Source organism: Solanum tuberosum, unplaced genomic scaffold (genome assembly GCF_000226075.1).
Source record: "Solanum tuberosum cultivar DM 1-3 516 R44 unplaced genomic scaffold, SolTub_3.0 scf00191, whole genome shotgun sequence".
NCBI lineage: Eukaryota > Viridiplantae > Streptophyta > Magnoliopsida > Solanales > Solanaceae > Solanum > Solanum tuberosum.
In genome coordinates, this window is record NW_006239117.1 from 368,672 (window position 1) to 389,916 (window position 21,245).

At 32.8% G+C, this 21,245-nt stretch overlaps 2 protein-coding genes across 2 annotated transcripts; both read left to right on the forward strand.

Moving 5' to 3' along the window:
• The first annotated feature begins 1,731 nt into the window (after positions 1–1,731).
• LOC102606224 (exocyst complex component EXO70A1-like) lies at positions 1,732–4,487 on the forward strand. Its single transcript, XM_006355130.2, has one exon. The coding sequence runs from the start codon at positions 2,267–2,269 to the stop codon at positions 4,280–4,282; it is 2,016 nt and encodes a 671-aa protein (XP_006355192.1). The 5' UTR covers positions 1,732–2,266; the 3' UTR covers positions 4,283–4,487.
• A 5,099-nt stretch (positions 4,488–9,586) lies between these two features.
• On the forward strand, positions 9,587–11,648 carry LOC102578239 (trifunctional UDP-glucose 4,6-dehydratase/UDP-4-keto-6-deoxy-D-glucose 3,5-epimerase/UDP-4-keto-L-rhamnose-reductase RHM1-like). The gene is made up of 2 exons (XM_006355131.2): positions 9,587–11,127; positions 11,205–11,648. The coding sequence occupies exons 1-2, from the start codon at positions 9,607–9,609 to the stop codon at positions 11,646–11,648; spliced, it is 1,965 nt and encodes a 654-aa protein (XP_006355193.1). The 5' UTR covers positions 9,587–9,606.
• The last annotated feature ends 9,597 nt before the right edge of the window (positions 11,649–21,245 follow it).

The window sequence follows — 21,245 nt, forward strand, 5'->3', positions numbered from 1 at the left end:
AATTCGCTCCGGCAGGAGCGATTTTGCCCTTTTGGTTATTTTTTTTTTGATGTGCCGTTTTTGTTTTTTAAAGAAAATAAGTTGCACTTTTGTCTCCGGACTCAACAAAAAGGTGTCATTGCCCATTAGTGCCCATATAAAAACATTATCTCACTTGAAAAATTGGAGGAAGCCACATATTTTCTTGAAGAATCGGAGGAGCTCATATTTGGATTTGCCGCCTAATCCCCTAGAACTAGGGTAGAAATTTTTGGGCTATGTAATTTTTTTTTACTATATGGGTTGTCTAAATTTTTTTTTAAAAAATGTTAATAATGAAAAAGGAATAATGTGACATGGCATCCTATTAGGAGAGAGATAATATTTTTTTTGTGTCAAGTATATTTTGAGGAAAAGAGGTAAAGTTGGGTGATATTGTGGTCCTAAAACAAACATAAGTGATATTCCTAGGTAATTTCCCAAACATGGGTGACTGTCCAGGGAAATTACTCGAATTAGAATTAAATGAAACTGTGATTACAAAATTTATTTTGAGTTAATAGTTTGCTATTTCATACCATTTTCCCTATAAAGAACACTCAATTACTATTGTTTTATCTATAAAATAAAATAGTGTTAATTGAATAATTGCATGAGAAAGTAACTCTATAAATAATTGTATTTTTGTAAACTTAAGAACGAAAGAATAATATAAAGATGAAGACAAGAAGAATATAAGACAAGAGGAACAATATGAGATAACTTTCTTTCTTTCAAGTGCTCACCAAATCTTCAAGTGTATCCAATATGAACCCTTATGCCTCTATTTATAGTGTAAGATAGAGGCATACAAAAGGTTAGTCATAAACATGACATTAACATGAATATAATGGGGGAGGTTATAGAAGTGAAAGGTTACAAGAATAATGGTTATAAAGGTTTGGGCTATGTAATTTTTTTTTACTATATGGGTTGTCTAAATTTTTAAAAAAAAAATGTTAATAATGAAAAAGGAATAATGTGACATGTCATCCTATTAGGAGAGAGATAATGTTTTTTTTGTGTAAGTATATTTTGAGGAAAATAGGTAAAGTTGGGTGATATTGTGGTCCTAAAACAAACATAAGTGATATTCCAAGGTAATTTCTCAAACATGGGTGACTATCTAGGGAAATTACTCTTAATTTGGCACACTCCTTAAGAATGACAGTGAATTATATCGCCTTTTGAATATAATAAGGATATTCTTGAATTAAAAGGTTGACGTCAGAGGTATTTGGGGGCTGAACTGTGGACGGAGAATAGTTTTATACCAATTCAAATAATTGATCGATATTTTAGGCCCTTTTCCGTCAATAATAAGAATAATTAAGAACTAAGTGATCAGGTGTGATCTTTCAAACTTGAGAGAATATGCACAACTACCTCACTTCATCCACATGTGTAAAAGACATTAGCCGCACTTAAAAATCAAGTACTCTACCATTGAGTTAGCAACCCGAAGAAAATATCAAGAAAAAAATGTGTGGATCCAATCCCAAAAAAATAAAAATAAATTAGACAAGACAATCAATAACTATTGAAAATGAACATCTATTTTTAATACAAAATAAAAATAAAAATAAACCAATGAAATATTACTTAATGGTGCCCAACTTGTTTGACAAACCAAACAATCCCTAATGTTTTTTTTCAGAAGAAGACAAAGTAGAATCATCCCAGTATTAATATTTTTGTTCTCTTTAATATCAGCAAGATTAACAAAAGTTATTGTATTTGCTGTCAATCAGTTGGCACTTTCTAGTGTAAAAAAGGGGGCAGTTCCCGATTTTGGCTTTTAGGTCATCCATTCTTGCTCGGATTTCAAACATTTTTCGAATTTGATTCCATCTATACATATTTTTTCTTGGTCTCCGTCAAGATTGTATTTTTAACCTCTGTTTTGGGTTGCCGACAATTTCGGTGAGTTCTTGGAAGCCATATACATCTTTGCTGTTTCTTGTTTGATAAACTTTTTCTTTTCTTGATTTTACAACTAGTTGTTAGTAGTTTGTTGTTTCTGCTGCTTACTCTTTTGGGTTGTTGAAAGTTTGCTGAAGCAAACAATGGAAGTTTACTTCTACAAGAATCCAGATTGATTTTTTGTTCTTTCAGTTTATTGTGTGCATTGCATATATGTCCAAAAGGGATACACAATAAATTTTTGGTTGTGGAAGTGGTTTGAGATTTGAAATTCAGTGGTGGGGTTTGTGTTTTCAGTTGGTTTTTGCAATTTTTGATTAATTTGATGATGGAAAAAGGTGTTGAACATTTGATATCTGCTAGGAAATCTATGAGGGTTAATTTAGAGAAATCTAAAGACATAGGTTTATCTCTTGAAAAAGCTAGGCCAAGATTAGTTGAGATTAATCAGAGATTGCCTTCTTTGGAGGCTGCGATTAGGCCAATTAGGGCTGATCAAGATGCTCTTGGGGCTGTCGTTGGGCATATTAATCGTGCTGTGGTACCTGCTGCTGCTGTTCTTAAGGTTTTTGATGCTATTCATGGGCTTGAGAACTCGTTGTCTGATCCTGAATCTGACCTCCCTGGGTACTTTGGTGTGCTCAAGAGGCTCAAGGAGGCATTACGATTTTTGGGGGAGAATTGTGACATGGCGATTCAGTGGTTGGCGGACATTGTGGAGTATCTGGAGGATCATAATGTTGCTGATGGCAAGTTTATTTCTAGTTTAAAGGAGGCGTTGACTGCTCTGAGGGAGTTGCATAGTGGGGAGGATGGGAGTTGTCTTGATGGAGGACTTCTTGAGGTTGCGTTGGATAGATTGGAAAATGAATTTAGGCGGTTACTGACTGAAAATAGTGTTCCGTTGCCTATGTCTACTTCGGACTTACCAGGTGAACAAGCTTGCATAGCTCCATCCCTTTTGCCTGTGGCTGTTATAAAGAAGCTACAGAGTATTATTGGCAGATTGGTTGCAAATAACAGGCTTGAAAAGTGTGTGTTAATCTATGTTGAAGTACGGAGTTCTAATGTCAGGGAAAGTTTGCAGGCACTTAATTTGGATTACCTCGAGATTTCAGTCTCCGAGTTCAATGACGTGCAGAGCATAGAGGGTCACATTGCTAATTGGGGTAAGCATCTAGAGTTTGCTGTGAAACATCTTTTAGAGGCTGAGTATAAACTCTGTAATGATGTCTTTGATAGATTAGGATTGGATGTGTGGATGGGTTGTTTCGCTAAAATAGCTTCCCAGGCAGGTATTCTTGCATTCCTTCAGTTTGGAAAAACTGTTACGGAGAGTAAGAAGGATCCAATTAAGATGTTAAAACTGTTAGATATCTTTGCATCTTTAAACAAACTGAGATTGGATTTCAATCGTCTCTTTGGTGGAGCTTCATGTGCTGAAATCCAGAGGTTGACTAGGGATCTCATCAAGAGGGTGATTGATGGGGCTAGTGAACTCTTCTGGGAACTTCAGGTTCAAGTTGAATTGCAGAGGCAAATACCACCTCCTCCAGATGGTGGTGTCCCGAAACTTATCATCTTTATCACCGACTACTGCAATAAGCTGCTTGGAGATTATTATAAACCAATGCTTACCCAAGTTTTGGTAATTGAAAGAAGTTGGAAGCGTGAAATATTTCAAGAGCAGTTTCTCTTTGATGAGCTACTGAATATTATGAGAGCTGTTCAGCTTAATCTAGAGACATGGTCCAAGGGATACAAAGATGATACCTTGTCATGCGTGTTCTTGATGAACAATCATTGTCATCTTTACAAGGATCTGAAAGGCACAAAGCTTGGTATTCTTTTGGGAGATTCTTGGTTGAGAGAACATGAACAGTACAAGGAGTACTATTCTGCCATTTTCTTGAAAGAGAGCTGGGCTAAGCTTCCAGCTCTATTAAGCCGGGAGGGTCTTATTCTCTTCTCTGGTGGGCGTGCCACTGCTCGCGATCTTGTTAAGAAAAGATTAAAAGCTTTTAATGAAGCTTTTGATGTCATGTATAAGAAGCAGTCCAATTGGATCATGCTTGACAAAGAGCTAAGAGAAAAGACATGCCAGCTCATCATTCAGGCGATTGTACCTGTATATCGGAGTTACATGCAGAACTATGGGCCGTTGGTTGAACAAGAGGGAAATTCCAAATATGCAAAATACACTGTTCAGTCTTTGGAGAAAATGTTGAATTCTCTTTTTGTCCCAAAGCCCACAAGACAGGGTAGTTTCAAAGTTCGAGTACCTAGTGGAAAGTTCAACAATAGCGTTGCAGATCAGAATCAAACTGCAATCGTTAAGTAAGTGTGAGTTTTTTAATCCTCAAGACGATAAAGGACTTGTCAATTAGACCTATTCGTTTTGCTTATGTATTTACTCATTCATTTATTCACAAACTAAGCATTAGTACCGTCTCCTGAATTGTTGTAGCTGTCTTGTACAATGGATTAGCAACTGTACAATGTTTCTTTATAATGAGACGATTATATCATTTTTGTTTGGCCGAGTAGCAAAATAGACTCATCTACTTGTCTTGTTCTGTGATCTCATATCCTCCTAACTCTGGAGGTTTTATCGATACATGTATAGTAGTTAAAATGCACTATTTTGAACCCCTTTGACTGTTGATCGAGCATATGTAGCAACTTGATGGCCGAGTTGAACAAAGTACTTGTGTTTCAGGCATATATGAATATGAATATTTGGACCAAGACTAAAATTAAGATGAAATCGCCCCGTGAAGTACAGGGATCGCGATGAAAAAGTGGAACTAATAGGAGTGTATTTGGTTATTCGATCGATCTTATTGTTACATGAGATATTACCAGCAGTGAAATTTTGGGAGAATTTGTGTGATTTATTTTCTAACCATTTAGCATAGAAGGAAATAAACACACTAGAAAGGATGGTGATTATGAAAAAGTTGTTGTAAAGTTTTGTTCTTCGTTCCTATTCCTTGTTTCTTCTTTTTGTGATATGCCGCTCTGTCATTGTTTGATTTTTAGTTGTCTGATCACACTCAAAATTATGTATCGTATTAGCTTGGTAGTTTTGTAGCATGTTGTTTTGGGCGTTTTCTGGGAAAGAAGGAAATGATAGATAGCAAATGATATATGTCCTATCTCATGTGATTATTGAAATCATTCTTTCCTCTAAGCTTCTTCCTCCTATGATGTCAAATGGGCGGATTGAACTAAATTTGAAAATGTTAAAATGGGAGGATCAATGACCCATTTAAATGTTACTTGCTGATTGAGATAAGTTAAAAAGTGAGTCATAATTTAATCCGTTCAATTTTTGTCAAGTTTTAAATTCAAAGTTTGATTTCTTATAATTTATTTGAATACCTAGTAATTAAAAAAAAAATTGTTATATTACGACTATATGAAATATATCACATTCTTTCTTGTAAGCTTCTTCTTCGGAGGATGTCAAATGGGCGGATTGAACGAAATTTGAAAATGTTAAAAAGGGCCGATCAATGACCCATTTAAATGTTACTAGTTGATTGAGATAAGTTAAAAAGTGAGTAATAATTTAAGGAAATTTTTTCAAAACAACAATATTTTATCTTTTAGTGGGACTCCTTAGCAATAGTTTCATTATTTATTAAAAATGTTATTATTTTAGTTTGCTAATGGATTAGTTATGTATTTATTTTATTTTGATTAATTTGAAAGAATACAAAAATTAATAACTAGAAAAGAGTCATGGAACGAAAAAAATTCAAAAAAGGTAAAAAAAGGTTTTAAATACAAATCAGTTACCTTTTGAAAAAATTATAAATCTCCTTCTTTCTGTAGAGGCTTTTTTTTCTTTCTTTTTAAGAACATCAAAAAAATTTTAAAAAATAATTTAGTTTGTCTTCCGAATCATTCATCTTATAACTTTCAAAGATTCTTCAAGTTGAATACGGCATATTTTTTGAAATGGAATTTTTCAAAATTGAGGACTATAAATTTGTCGCATCCAGTGAACAATCGAAAAACAATAAGGTATTTTTTTTCGATCTTTTTTCTTGTTTGGATGAGATATTCGCATATATCAAGTATAATTGTTGTTTTTTTCCTGATTAAATCAGTGAAATCTTTGTATGTATTGGGATTTATAGTTTTTTACGGATGTTTTGTAATATAGGGATACAAGCATAATAATTCTAGACAGCGTACAACTATGGAGTAAAAAACATCAACTAATTAGTGGTTGTATACAGATTTTTGTTGACTTGTAGTGATTGCTGGATACAATTAAGTATTGGATACAATTAAGTTGTATTCAAACTAAAATGTATTTATATTCAATTTGTTATATTATTATTATTTCACTGAAAATATTGTTTTCGAAAAACAATAGAATAAGTTGTATTAAAAAAATTGTATTTATATTACAATATCCAGTTTTGTTATTTTATTAGTATTTTCACTTTAAAATTGTAGTAACTATTTTTCTAGCTCAGTTTGTATTCCAAAAAATAATTATGTATTTCAATATCATTTTGTATTTCAAACGCAAAAATGAATACAAATAAGTTTGTATCCTTTCTTAATTCGTATTTATATGTAATGATTAGATTATATTGGGATACAATCAGTAACATTTTTGTAATAAATAAAAGAAAAATATATTTGACAGTTATGTAATACAATTTTGATCACTCGGATACAATTTTTAGTTTTCACTATGAAAATAAAATATCAGTTTTAAGTTTTAATTTGAATGGTAAAGTGAGCACATAAAATGCAAAAGTTGTTGGTATACTATTAAGATGAAAACATAATAAAAAAAGAAAGTTTCAGTTTTGAAGAACACCGATTATATCGAAGTTCGAGTTGGGAATTCTTCTTCCAAAGTTATTTGTCAATGAAATTTTAATAATTTATATTTCATTTGGCATACTTATTAGAATGAATACAAACTAATAAAGAAATATAAATGTCATTATACAAACCCAAACATGAAAATCATAATGAATACAAATACACATATCATACATATTGGAATGAATACAATTTAGAAAAGGATATACAATTCTGAAAAAAATACATTACGCTATGAAAGAAATAAATGAATACAAATATGATTCTTCAAGAACTACAGATCAATTTGACATACAATTTAGCATTCATATTGGAATGAATCTCGTATTGTACATAGCCTTTGCCTCAAATGAATCTCGTATTTTCAAAAATAATTTGTATTTATAGAAAGGGATGACATATATAAAAAGAAACTGAGGGATTATTTAATAATAAGGGTAAAATAAACACAAAATGTAAATTATCTCTTAATTTTTTAAATTGAATTGTTGGACAACTTTGGTTAATATAATGAACCATTATTATTAGACGGAGAGTTTATGCTAAATAAACTTCATCCCTATCATAGATTTTATGAAAATATTCTAGGCCCTAACCTACATAAAGGCAGCATTTCATAAGCGCTAGCTGTCAATATTTAATATCATAGGAGTATTGATTAATAAAAACAATATATTGTCTGTAATGACATTTTTAAAAAAGAAAGCAAAATAATTCTTGGCACGAGCAGTAAGATTGGTGATTGCCTAGTAATATTCAATAGTCATATTGATGACCATTTTTAATTTACATTATTTTCTTTTAATTTACCAAATAAGCCTTGAAATATTATTTTTAAATTGATAAAAGAATCTTGAAATAATGTCATTTAAAAACTCAATTGTTAACAAAGAAATAACATTTGAAAGGTCAAAGGAGGATCTTACCATGTGACCTTTTTAAAATATTTTGAAAATCAAGTTTCACCTCACGTATTATCATCGAAAAGAAATTTCATTTATTTATTTTACTATTTCTCATCGAAGCAAATGGACAATCGGTGGTCTAAAGGATCCTTAGTTGAAGGCTAAATTCATATCTCACTCCGCTGTGTTAAAAGATTGAGCTTTAATTTGTTACCAATTTTGAATTCGACAACTATTAGGTTATAGGTAAAGTCTAATCTTACTCCTTTTTACCTATCGAAATTGCAATAAATCTCTAAATTCGATGCAACTAGAAGTAAAGAAACTTCATGTAATTAGTCAATGAAAAAGATAATCAAATCTCGTCCTTAAGGGACATATAATAGCAACATATGTAGCTATACTACGAAGAATTTAATATCGATTTGGTCAAGCTTTCAAATTTTAATTATATTTAAAGTACTTTTCTTTGTATATTTCTAGAGTTCAATATTTTAAAAGTGTGATATTATACTCTCAACAAATCAATACGGTCTATCAATAAATAGTCGTTCACCAAAACAATATTTGATTGTTTATATAATTTTATGTATATAATTAGTTCATTATTCTTTTAAATGGACTAAAAATAAAAAATAAAATAGTATATCTTTTTTATATATATTTGACTAGCGGTCATAATTGTGAAAGTGTAATATATAGATTAGGCTGAAAAGAAGGAACTAAAAAAACGGTTAATCTCTACTACTTTTGCTATAATCACGCATCAACAGCCATTCTTATCCCTTTTCACTTAAGCTTTTTGTTAAGCTTTTCTCTCCCATTAATTAATCCTCTTTAATTATTTTCACTAAATTGATGCATTTGCCAAAAAATGTGTGAATTGCTCTGACTTTAATTCTTCTTTTATTCTTACGTCTGCAATCTTTATAATTTCCCACCAAAACTATTCTCAAAATTCCATGAAGTGAAAATGTAAGTCTCTTTTTTTCTTTTTCTTTTTGGTTTATGGTATTGTGATCTATTTGTGGTTACTCTTGTTGATTTTGTTAATTACTACCATGTTACTTAGGGGTCGTTTGATTGCTGGATAAGAAACAAGTTATCCATGTATTAATTTATGCGATGTTTGATAGGTAGATAGAAAATAAGTTAGTCATGTATAAAATTAATAGCATATAAGATGTTTGGTTTCTATAACTAAAACACGTATAAGATATGAGAGAATGTGTATATTATATTATGTAGTATAGAAGGTGAAACTAATCTCTACATTACTAATCGCATAATTCTAACCGGCTACCAAATGACCATCTTACAATTGAAGTATAAAAGATTACGAATAATAAATTTGATCTTCTGTACAAATTTGTGATATTGAATAGTTTTAGCCTATGATCAATAATCTCTGGAGAAATGTTCAATCTCTTAAGTTTCTTAGCTCTAAACATATTGTACTAGAGAATTTTCTGAATTTAATAATTGTCAAAATTTAGTGTTTTTTCACATATATATTGTTCAAAAATGTTGGTACTTTCTACCAAAATTGCTTGCTAAGAAGCCAAATTCAATCATATTCAGAATACTAGATTCAATTTGCCAGTGTTTCACCATATTTAATCCCTGAGGATTCTTAAACTTGTATAAAGTTGAACAAGTAGACATATGTGTTTGACCAATTTGCATCCTAGGTGGCGTCCTACTTGGCTAGCTAATAAGTGTCCTACGTGGCATCTATGTGTATTATGTCACGTAGGATACATGTGTCTTGTTCAACCCGTGAAGATTTCTTTAGATGTAACAAAGTACATAATTTGTTGTTCTGTTTTTCATGTTATGCAATCACCTAACATGTTCTTTTCTATCATTTTGTAACAGTGTATTGAAATAGCAACAAAAAATAAGGATGTCGTCCGAACCAGCTCCTTATGTACCCAAAAATGTCCTCATAACGGGTGCAGCAGGCTTCATTCCCTCTCATGTAACCAATAGATTGACCAAACTATATCCTAACTACAGGATTGTTGCTCTTGACAAGCTCGATTATTGTTCGAGTCTAAAGAATTTGGAGCCAAGTTACTCATGTCCGAATTTCAAATTTGTCAAGGCTGATATAACGAGTGCTGATCTTATCAACCATCTTTTGGTTGAGGAGAAGATTGACACAATTATGCATTTTGCAGCACAGACTCATGTGGATAATTCATTTGGAAATTCATTCGAGTTCACCATCAATAATATTTATGGTACTCATGTGCTTCTCGAGGCTTGTAAGTTGACGAAATCCATCAAAAGATTCATTCATGTTAGTACGGATGAAGTTTATGGCGAAACTGATTTGGAGACTGACATTGGCAATCCTGAAGCTTCTCAACTCCTTCCTACTAATCCATATTCCGCGACTAAAGCTGGAGCTGAAATGCTTGTCATGGCTTATAATAGGTCTTATGGCCTACCAACAATCACTACTCGAGGGAATAACGTGTATGGCCCAAATCAGTTCCCTGAGAAGTTGATTCCAAAGTTCATTATTCTTGCAATGAAGGGTGAGCGTTTGCCAATTCATGGCGATGGAACAAATGTTAGGAGCTATTTGTACTCTGCTGATGTTGCTGAGGCATTTGATGTGATACTGCATAAAGGGGTAATTGGACATGTGTATAACATTGGCACTAAGAAGGAGAGGGCAGTTTTGGACGTGGCTGCAGACATATGCAAATTATTCGGAAAGAATGCTCAAGAAGTTATCGAGCTTGTCCAAGATAGGCCTTTTAATGACCAAAGGTATTTCCTGGATGATCAAAAGCTTAAGAAGTTAGGGTGGCAAGAAAGGACTACTTGGGAGGCAGGACTAAAGATGACACTCGATTGGTACACCAAAAATCCCGATTGGTGGGGTGATATAACCGGAGCCCTTCACCCACATCCGAGAATTTCAAACATTGTGCCTTCACATGATGAAGGGTGTCTGTTGCAGCTTGTAAAAAGAAGCAACAAAGGTTGTGGCTCAGACTTGAAGTTCTTGATTTACGGAAAAACTGGTTGGATTGGAGGGTTGTTAGGAAAGATTTGTGATGAACGTGGAATATCATACGAGTATGGATTAGGACGACTACAGGATAGGAGTTCTCTAATGCAAGACATTATAAGAGTAAAGCCAACTCATGTTTTCAACGCGGCTGGTGTTACTGGGAGGCCTAATGTGGATTGGTGTGAATCACATAAAGCAGAGACAATTAGAACGAACGTTGCTGGTACACTAACTTTAGCTGATATCTGCAGAGAAGCAGATATCTTAGTGATGAATTTCGCGACAGGTTGCATATTTGAATATGATGAGAGGCATCCATTAGGCTCAGGCATCGGATTCAAAGAGGAAGACAAACCAAATTTTACAGGATCCTTTTACTCGAAGACCAAAGCCATGGTAACTAGTTCATTTTCATTGGCTATTAGTCTTATATTTCACTCACATTTTTGTTTCTCATAGCTTAATATATGCAGGTTGAAGAGCTTCTAAAAGAATATGATAATGTATGCACTCTCCGAGTAAGAATGCCAATATCATCAGACCTTAGTAACCCGAGAAACTTCATCACAAAGATAACGCGTTATGATAAAGTGGTAAACATCCCAAATAGCATGACAGTTCTAGATGAGCTACTACCAATCTCTATTGAAATGGCAAAGAGAAACTGTAGAGGGATATGGAACTTCACTAATCCGGGAGTTGTGAGCCACAACGAGATTCTAGGGATGTATAAAGACTACATCGATCCCAAATTCAAGTGGCAGAATTTCGATCTTCAAGAACAAGCCAAAGTGATCGTTGCACCACGAAGTAACAACGAGCTTGACATGACAAAGCTGAAAAAAGAGTTTCCAGAATTGCTATCAATCAAAGATTCAATCATCAAGTATGTCTTCGGACCTAACAAAAAGACATAAACTTTCAAAAAATTGTATTTTTTCGGATAGTTTTTCTTTTTCTTTTCATCAATCTCACTGTCACAGTTACTTGAGATTGTAGTTTAAGATACATAATGTGATTTAAGAACTTCTAATTTTCCTTTTCTTGATATAAACAAGTTTAATGTATTAACTATTAATGTTGCAAGTATCTAACAATTCTTTTAGAAGTAGCTATGCCTTTTTTTTTTGTTTAAAATTAAAGAATAAAACTTTAGATTAGTACTTGGAAGATTTTTATGTCAATTATGACTAAAGTGACATTCTAAGGGTAAAATTCACGAAAGAATCACTTTTATGATGATGATTTTTATATAAAATGAGTCATAATTTCAAAATCGATAGAAATGTAGCTACTTTTTATGTAAATGTAATATTAAGTTAAAAATACCCTTTAACTTTTTTTTGTTTTGTAGAATTTCAAGACTTTTAATTTTTGTAACTTAAATTCTAAAACAATATCTTGAAGTTCAAAAACTTTCTACTGGTGAAATTTCATGAAAAATTCACAAAGTTTGAGCATTTATCAGTTCTGACTTTATAAATAATAATAATTAAAGTTTGAATAAATTATGCAACAATTATTAGCTCTAAATATTGTCGTAAAATTTTATTTTATAAAGCAATTTTTTTGTTGAGATTTTTAGTAAGTCAATACTAACATTTGATTTTTGAACCTATTGATGTAAAGATAATTTTTTTAAAATAGAAATATATTCTGTTCTTGCAGAAAGAAAAAGTCATTGTGACAAAACAAGTGCGATTAATATTATTTTTAAAAAATAATCATGATAGCACAAGAGAACAAAATATATAGACATTATGTAGCTCTCCTGATTTATTTTATTAAATTAGTACTTGTGAGATTTATATGTTGAGACACACAGTATTACTGACTTAACTGGACACTTTTTACAAATTATTGTGAATATTCAATATGAAGAAATAATAATAATAATAAATTAAGTTAAATGACAATAAGTTTGGTAATTTTTGCGACTAATTAATTTAAGATTTTAAGTGGTATGTGTTGATTAACGGAAGAAGAAGGAGAAAGAAGAAGAACTGATGAAAGGGAAGGGGCTAATTGCAGAGAAAATGTGATCTACATGATTTGGGAAAATATCTTGCTTGCTCATTATGGACTCAGATCTGTTACATTTATACAAAGAAAAGAGAATCAATTTTAACTAACTGTGCACTAACCGACTAACTAATCACACTTCTTTACATAATTAGCTAATAACTAACTAACAAAATTAAGGCACTTTAGTGAATATATCTGCTGGTTCTGTTGAGCACAAATAAGCAGTCGTAATCAATCCATCTTGTATCTTTTCTCTAGTAAAATGGCAGTCAATGTTTAGATGTTTGGTTCTTTCGTGAAATACTGGGTTGGCTGCAATTTGCAAGGCTGACTTGCTATCAGTAAACAAGGGAACTGGAGTGACCAACTCTACACCAAGCTCCTTAAACAAACCAGTTAACCAGACCACCTTAGCAGTTGAGGATGTCATTGCTCTATATTCAGTTTCTGCTGAACTTCTAGAGACAGTCACTTGTTTCTTTGATTCTCAGGATATAGGAGAAGTACTATACTGCACTAGATAACTTGTAATGAACTTGTGACTATTCACACATGATCCCCAATCTGCATCACAAAAGACTTGTAATTGTGCCCCCTTCTTTGCTGACATTAACATCCCCAAACCTAGTGCATGTTTGAGATACTTCACTACCCTTATTGTTGCCTCCATATGAGTAGTCTTGGGTAAGGGCATGAATTGACTAAGACATTGGACTGCAAATGCTATATCCGGTCTAGTAGTAGTTAGGTATAACAACCTCTCAATCAACCTTTGATACTCAATGGGGTCTTTTAGGGGTTTGTCTTCATGTGTAGGAACCACATGTTGGTAAAAAAATAAGGTAGTAAGCTTCTGATTCATCTCCATAGGTGTTGCATTCCAAGGAAATACTTGACCTCTCCTAAGTATTTCATTTTGAAAGCTTTGTGCAGTGTTTCCTTAGTCTCATGGAGCATGACTGAATCACTGCCTGTTAATAATAAGTCGTCCATATATACCAAGACTATGACTATGTTCCCATTCTCCTTCTTTGTAAATATAGAGTAGTCTCTAGTACTTTATTGAAAACCTGCTCCTACTAGTGCTGAGGTCAATTTGATGTTCCATTGCCTAGAGGCCTGCTTCAAACCATACAAAGATTTTAATAATCTGCACACCTTCCCATTGTTAGCCTTAGTCCTTTTTATACCATCTGGAATAGTCATGAACACTTCTTCAAATAAATCACCTTGAAGAAAAGCATTGTAAACATCCATTTGGTACATGATCCACTGTTTAGATGTAGCAAGTGACACCACTGTTCTCACAATTACTATTTTAACAACTAGTGAGAAGGTCTCCTGATAATCTAATCCTTCCTTCTGATTGTATCCCTTGGCTACTAACCTTGCCTTGAACCTTTCAATTTCTCCATCTGCCCTGTACTTAATCTTGTACACCTACCTACATCATATGGGTTTCTTGTCTTTTGGAAGTGTAACAAGCTCCCAAGTACTGTTATCTTCCCAGGCCTCTAACTCAGCTTGCATGGCCTGTTCCCACCTTAGATCACTAGTTGCTTCTGCATAGCTCTTTGGTTCCACATATACTGAGAGTTTTAAAAGAAAACTTTGATACTTTGCTAACAATCCTGAATAGTTTACACTTGATGCAATTGAGTACAAACATTTAGATGAACCAGCTCTTGTTACATAGTCTTTATGCCAAATAGGTGGCCTAAAATTTCTGGTGGAATGTCTCATAGGCAAAGCTGCAGTATTTGAGGGAAGTATAGGTGGTGTTGTAGATGTTGACTCATTGATTTCTTCAGCTACCTCTGGTACATGATGAACAGGGGAACTCTCAGTCTATAGTTGAGTCTGAACTTCTAAGCTATTCTGACCAGTCAACTCATCATAGCATAATAAATCTTGTGATTTCGCACTACTTTGTTGAACTGGCATCTGATCCTTGAAAGGAAATATAGTTTTCATGAATGTGGCATCCCTGCTGATAAAGAACAACCTATTTTCAAGATCATACAATTTATAACCTTTTTGTGAAGCACTATACCCAATCAATACAACTTTAATGGCTCTTGGTTTGAACTTATCTTTCTGAGTTAGACAAGTAGCAAAGCAAAGACACCCTATCACTCTCATGTGAAGCAATGAGGGAACTTTGTTGTATAACAACTCAAAGGGTGATTTATTTTGCAAAATAATGGAAGGCATCCTGTTCAACACATACACAACAGTCTCTACACACATCCCCCAAAATCTATTAGGCAAACCACTTTGAAATTTGATTGCTCTTGCAGTTTCTAGTATGTGTCTATGTCTCATTTCTACTACACCATTTTGTTGTAGTGTATACGGGAAGGAGCTTTGATGGACAATACCATACTTTAGGAACAACTCCTTACAACTATGATTAAAAAACTCAGCCCCATTGTCTGACCTTACCACTTTAACTTTTCTGTCAAATTGAGTAGCTACTTGAAGCAAAAAATTATTCAACAAAGTAAGAACATTAGACTTAAGCCTCATAAAAAAAATTCATGTCCATCTAAAAAAGTCATCAACAATAGTCAAGAAGTATCTCATACCATCGTGTGTTTCCACTCTATATGGTCCCCAAACATCCATATACAACAATTGAAAAGTAAAAGTAGCCTTATTAATGCTATGTGAAAATGGAAGTCTATCTTGCTTTGCAAGAGGGCAAACTTCACAATTATTCACAACAAAAGATTTACAACCAGAAAACAGAGGTATTTTTCTCAAAACACTCATGGGAACATGAAATAATCGATGATGCCATGTTACTGCATCAGCTCTTGATGGTGTTGTTACAACTAAACACTTGTTTATTCTTGCTTCATTGCTTCCTAATTTTGAATGTAAAATGTATAGTCCATCATCTTCTCTACTAGTCCCCCTCACTTTCCCAGATGTGAGGTCCTGAAATACACAATAGTGTGGAAAGAAAGTTGCACTATAGTTTAATTCTTTTGTCATTTTTGAGACTGAAATAAGATTAAACTAGAAGGCTGGCACACAAAGGACATTTTTCAGTACACCACCTTCTCCCAAATGATAATCACCAATGTGAGAAACCTGAAGCACCGGTTGGCAATTGAACTTGTCTTGCATTCCCATTTCCTACCAAACCTGTACTTTGTAAGTGGTTATGACATCCTAACATGTGATTGGAAGCTCATGTGTCAACTATCCACCTTACAGAAGTATCATGATTAGGAGAAAGAATACTTGTCATGTTAGCACAACCACTTGCAAGGGAAGTAAGTGGAACTTTGCATAAAGTGAAGATCGCTGGGTGAGTAGAAATGAATTGTTTTACCTAAATAGTAAGATTTCATTTTATTTGTTTCCCCCCCTCCCAAAAAAAAAGAGACTTATTGGAAATATGCTTGGTTGTTGACCAAGAAAGAAAGAACTGCTCCATGGATCTTCAATGTGAGAACTATTTAGCATGTCAATCAACTTTTGATGTTGTTGTGGTGTGAATTGTAGTTGGTTATTATAGTGAGAAACGAGCTGTTGTTGTGGGTGATAAGAATAAGGACCTGCAATATTGGAAAAACAATGGGTGTCATCTAGAACAGGACATGTCACTACATTTGTTGTCTTTTTGCCCTTGTAGTCTGCTGGATATCCCTTGAGTCTATAGCAATCAATTTTAAGATGCCCAGTGTTGTGGCAATGGTCGCACTTTATTAGCTTAAAACAATCAACTTTCAAGTGCCCTTTCATATGGCAATGATCACAATATGCATTTGGATTGTAAGTTTTTTTTGCCTTGGTGTAGATCTAGTGTTTCTCTTGGTGAACATAGTTGTTGGACTCATATTTTCATGCACTGTGTTATTAGATTCTGCAACAATTCTCTGACTCTCATCTTGATTTATCATCGCATACACTTGATTGACATTAGAAACATGTGGCATCATTAAAATTTGGCTCCTAGCTTGACTATAATGATCATTCAATCCAATCAGAAACTGAAGCACTCTTTGATATTGCAAATGTTCACTAAATTCTCTCGATTTAGAGCAATTGCGAGGAATTATCGAATCATACTCATCCCACAAGCTCTTGAGTTTAGAATAGTAAACAGAAACAGATGAAACGCCTTGAACAGAGGTGAAAATCTCCTTATGCAATTGAAATGTCCTAGAACTATTGATTTTGTCAAATCTTTCACATAAATCTTCTCAAATCAAAAAAACGTTTAAGCAGAAAAGAATACCTCTTAATAGATCCTTGGTTACATTGCTCATAATCCATGATACAACAATTGCATTACACCGATCCCACAGTCGTGCCAAATCTCCTGCAAATTGATCACGCTGGACAGATCCGTCAATGAATCCCAATTTGTTCTTGCCAAGTATAGCTAACTTCATTGCCCTGCTCCACAATGTGTAATTATCAGATCCTGTGAGTGTGATTCCCACAGTCAAGGAACCAGGTGCATCAGAAGGGTGCAAATACAAAGCATGATGATGATCAATCGTGATTGGTGTAACTGTATCAGTAGAATTTACTCCAGTTGAGGGAATCGCCATTGAAATGGATCAAAAAAAGAAAAAAAAACTTTTAAAGTAACGAATTACAGTTCTCCTAGAATCATCACAATTTGTGGATGAATCGTATAGCTTTGCAGCAGTAATTGCTCTGATACCATGTTGATTAACTGAAGAAGAAGGAGAAAGAAGAAGAACTGATGAAAGGGAAGGGGATAATTGCAGAGAAAATGTAATCTACATGATTTAGGAAAATATCTTGCTTGCTCATTATGAACTCAAATATGTTACATTTATACAAAGAAAAGAGAATCAATTCTAACTAAATGTGCACTAACCGACTAACTAATCACACTTCTTTACATAATTAGCTAATAACTAACAGAATTAAGGCACATTAGTGCATTTTCCAAGCTCCTTCACAGTATGTTTCAAGATTAGTTATTTTGCCTCATTATATTTTAAGTATTTGCTATTTTTGAAGGTTTCATTGTCAAATCAATTTAACAAGTAAATTCAAACGGAGGGAATATTAAGGTGTACATCTGTTATTCTAAAATGCTAATTAGATATTTAAGAGGAATTAATGAGAAAAATAATTTATATAAAAGCTCGGCCCGTTAGTTGTTGGTGTGTGGAGTAGTACTAAAATTTGGCATATATTTCTTCATCTTAAAATAAGTGTTTACTATTGATTTTATGTCTCGTAAGAAAAAAATAACCAACAGTAGTTGTTCGATCATCAAAAAACAATTTTTATTAATTTTGAGAAATTTTATTTCTTACTAATTACCTCGAAGGCATTTTTCTAGTTATTCCAACATGTCATATTCACTCACGAGAGGATTTTCATTGTCAAGAATCAATTGTAATTTGTACGATAGAATTCTCAAATTAGATATGTGGCCCCATTTTCATTAATAAATTACATTAAGATATCAATTACTTTCTTTATTTTAATTTATATGTTGTAGCTGTCAAGAGTCAATTGTAATTTGTAAGGCTAAAAGAATTCTCAAATTAGATATGTGGTCCAATTGTCATTAATAATTTACATTAAGATATCAATTGCTCTCTTTAGATTTATATAATGTAGATTTATTTGATATCAAGTTTTAAAAATAAAGATGTTTAAAAACTTGTGGTAAGTAATGAGTGTTTGCGCGATCATAAATCATCTGATATGCATATCAAAGTTAGATTATTACTCACTCCATCTTAATTTATGCAACACTTTTTTGAATTTTGAGATTCAAAACAAGTTTATCTTTGACTGTAACTTTTTCATACATCTTGTAAATATTTCAAATTGTTAATTATTGTGATTTATAATACTTTTTACATAGTTTATAAATATATAAATTTCATTTAAATTTTTTTGAAGATTTCATGTGTAAATTGTTGGTCAAACGTAAACTATTGACTCTCAGAAAACAAAAAGTGTCACACAAATTACGACAGTACTAAATATCAAAATACAATACTCTTTTTGAGATGCTTAAAATGAAAAATATATCATATCAATTCAAATGGATGAAGTTTCTAATTTTTGGATAGCTATCTTTTGCATAATATTTTTTCCACCAAAACACATCTTTCCAAACAGAGCAAGTTGAGTTTACTGGTTAAAATAAAGCATTAATTTTTGGATTTTTTTTTTGTTGAATTGCTGTAAGGATAATAATTTGTAAAAATTCGATTTGATTTGATTTGAATGTTTACACCTTTTTAGTAGTTTTCTTCTTACATACTGGTATTCCCCCTTAGTAAAACTTTCTAATCAGAACAAACTCTTGGACCTATTCATTTATTTGATGTTCACCTAATGGCTACTTCCCCATTTTCGCCTCTCATTAACTTTTCATTTCTTGTCACTTTTTACTTCAATTCTCTCCCATTGTATCACAAGTAAGAAAAATAAGAAGCCATTGTTTCACATCTACCTTTGGGTCTTACAAAATCTGGTTAGTGTATCTTTGCAATTTGATTTTTTTTGTTGTTGATCTGTATTTTTTCATTATTCTCTTTTGTTTCTTCCCCATTTTCATTAGCGTTTTATGTAAGCAAAGTTCCAGGGCGAACTTAATCTCTATAGTTCCGGCGATTTTTTGTCAAATCGATACAGGAACAGGTAAACTGTTGAGAATATGTCTCAGGGAAAAAATAAAACAGTTAACTATTTTTATGATTTTTAAATTATGTTATTAGAGTCCTATTTGACTTATATTTAGGAGTTAGTTCTTTTTATTTGTTATTTGAATTAAGTTGATAAGTTAGTATCTTATTTTTCTATTTTTAGTTAGGAATTATATCTATAAATGCAAGTTTCTAAATTATTAATAAAATAATTTTCTTTGATAATGCTGCAGTATTTTTTCTCTCAAAGTCTTTCTCTGTTATTTTCTTTATTTCTTTATTAAAAAACCAACAATTGGTATCAGAGCCTCTTTTTCTTGAGGGACCTGTGAGTAGGAAAATGGATTCTAAAAATAGTTTTTCATGAATGGCTCCTCCTATTTTTTATAGTGAGAATTATCAATTATGGGTTGTGAGAATGGAAACTTACTTGGAGGCTCTTGATCTTTGGGAAGCCGTGGAAGAGGATTATGAAATTAATCCGCTGTCAAATAATCCCACCGTGGCCCAGATCAAGAGTCACAAGGAAAAGAAAACCATTAAGTCGAAGGCAAAAGTAGCTTTGTTTGCTGCTGTTTCGACAACTGTTTTCACAAAAATCATGACTCTCACATCACCAAAAGATATTTGGAATTATTTGAAGAAAGAATATGTTGGAGATGAAAGAATACGAGGAATAAAGGTATTAAATTTAATGAGGGAATTCGAATTGCAGAGAATGAAAGAGTCAGAAACAGTCAAGGAATACTCTGACAAATTGTTTGGTATTGTCAACAAGGTAAAATTACTTGGCACTGAATTTAAAGATACAAGAATTGTTGAAAAAGTTCTTGTTACAGTGCCCGAAAGATATGAAGCATGTATAACTACCTTGGAAAACACACAAGATCTGTCCAAAATTACCTTGGCAGAATTGTTAAATTCTTTGCAGGCTCAGGAACAAAGGAGACTTATGAGGCAAGATGGCATGGTTGAAGTAGCATTAGTAGCCGGCCACAAAACTAAAAGCAAGGGTAAATTTTTGAAAAATTACCCACCTTATCAGCACTGTGGAAAAAATGGACATCCTCTATATAAATGTTGGAAAAGACCATATGCACAGTGCAAGAACTGCAAACAACTTGGTCATGAAGCTGTGATTTGCAAAAACAAATTTCAAAAAGATGAAACAGTTGCCCAAGTCACTACTGAAGAAGAAAAAGAAGAAGACCACTTATTTGTGGCAACTTGTTTTCAACCAAAAAAATTGATTTTTGGATGATTGATAGTGATTGTACAAACCACATGACATATGAAAGAAATCTTTTTAAAGAGTTCATTCCTATGGAAAATAAGAAAGTCAGAATTGGGAATGGTGATTGTATTCCTGCAAAAGGAAAAGGGTCTGTTTCAATTAAAATAAATTCATGTACAAAAATAATTTCAGAGGTTCTTTATATGCCTGATATTGATAAAAGTTTGTTTAGTGTTGGTCAGTTAATAGGAAAAGGATTTAAATTATTATTTGGAGACAAATATTGTCGAATTTTTTATTCTACTAAGCAAGAGATTTTACAAGTTGAAATGAGAGGTTAAAGCTTCTCATTTAATCCAACAGAAGATGAACACAAGTCGTGCAAGACAAATGATAAATTAACAGATTTGTTCACAAGGTCAATTTCAAATGAGACTACAATCTACAATTCATGATCCAAGAAGGAGTGTTGAGAATATGTCTCAGGATATTGCAGAATAAATCAGTTAGCTACTTTTAGGATTTTTAAATTATTTTATTAGAGTCCTATGTGACTTAAATTTAGGAGTTAGTTCTTTTATTTGTTATTT

Excerpts from the sequence above, each read along its gene's own strand:
- LOC102606224 (XM_006355130.2), top strand. The coding sequence starts at position 2,267 with ATGATGGAAAAAGGTGTTGAACATTTGATATCTGCTAGGAAATCTATG.
- LOC102578239 (XM_006355131.2), top strand. The coding sequence starts at position 9,607 with ATGTCGTCCGAACCAGCTCCTTATGTACCCAAAAATGTCCTCATAACG. Across the intron at positions 11,128-11,204 it reads ACTCGAAGACCAAAGCCATG|GTTGAAGAGCTTCTAAAAGA; the intron begins GTAACTAGTTCA and ends TAATATATGCAG.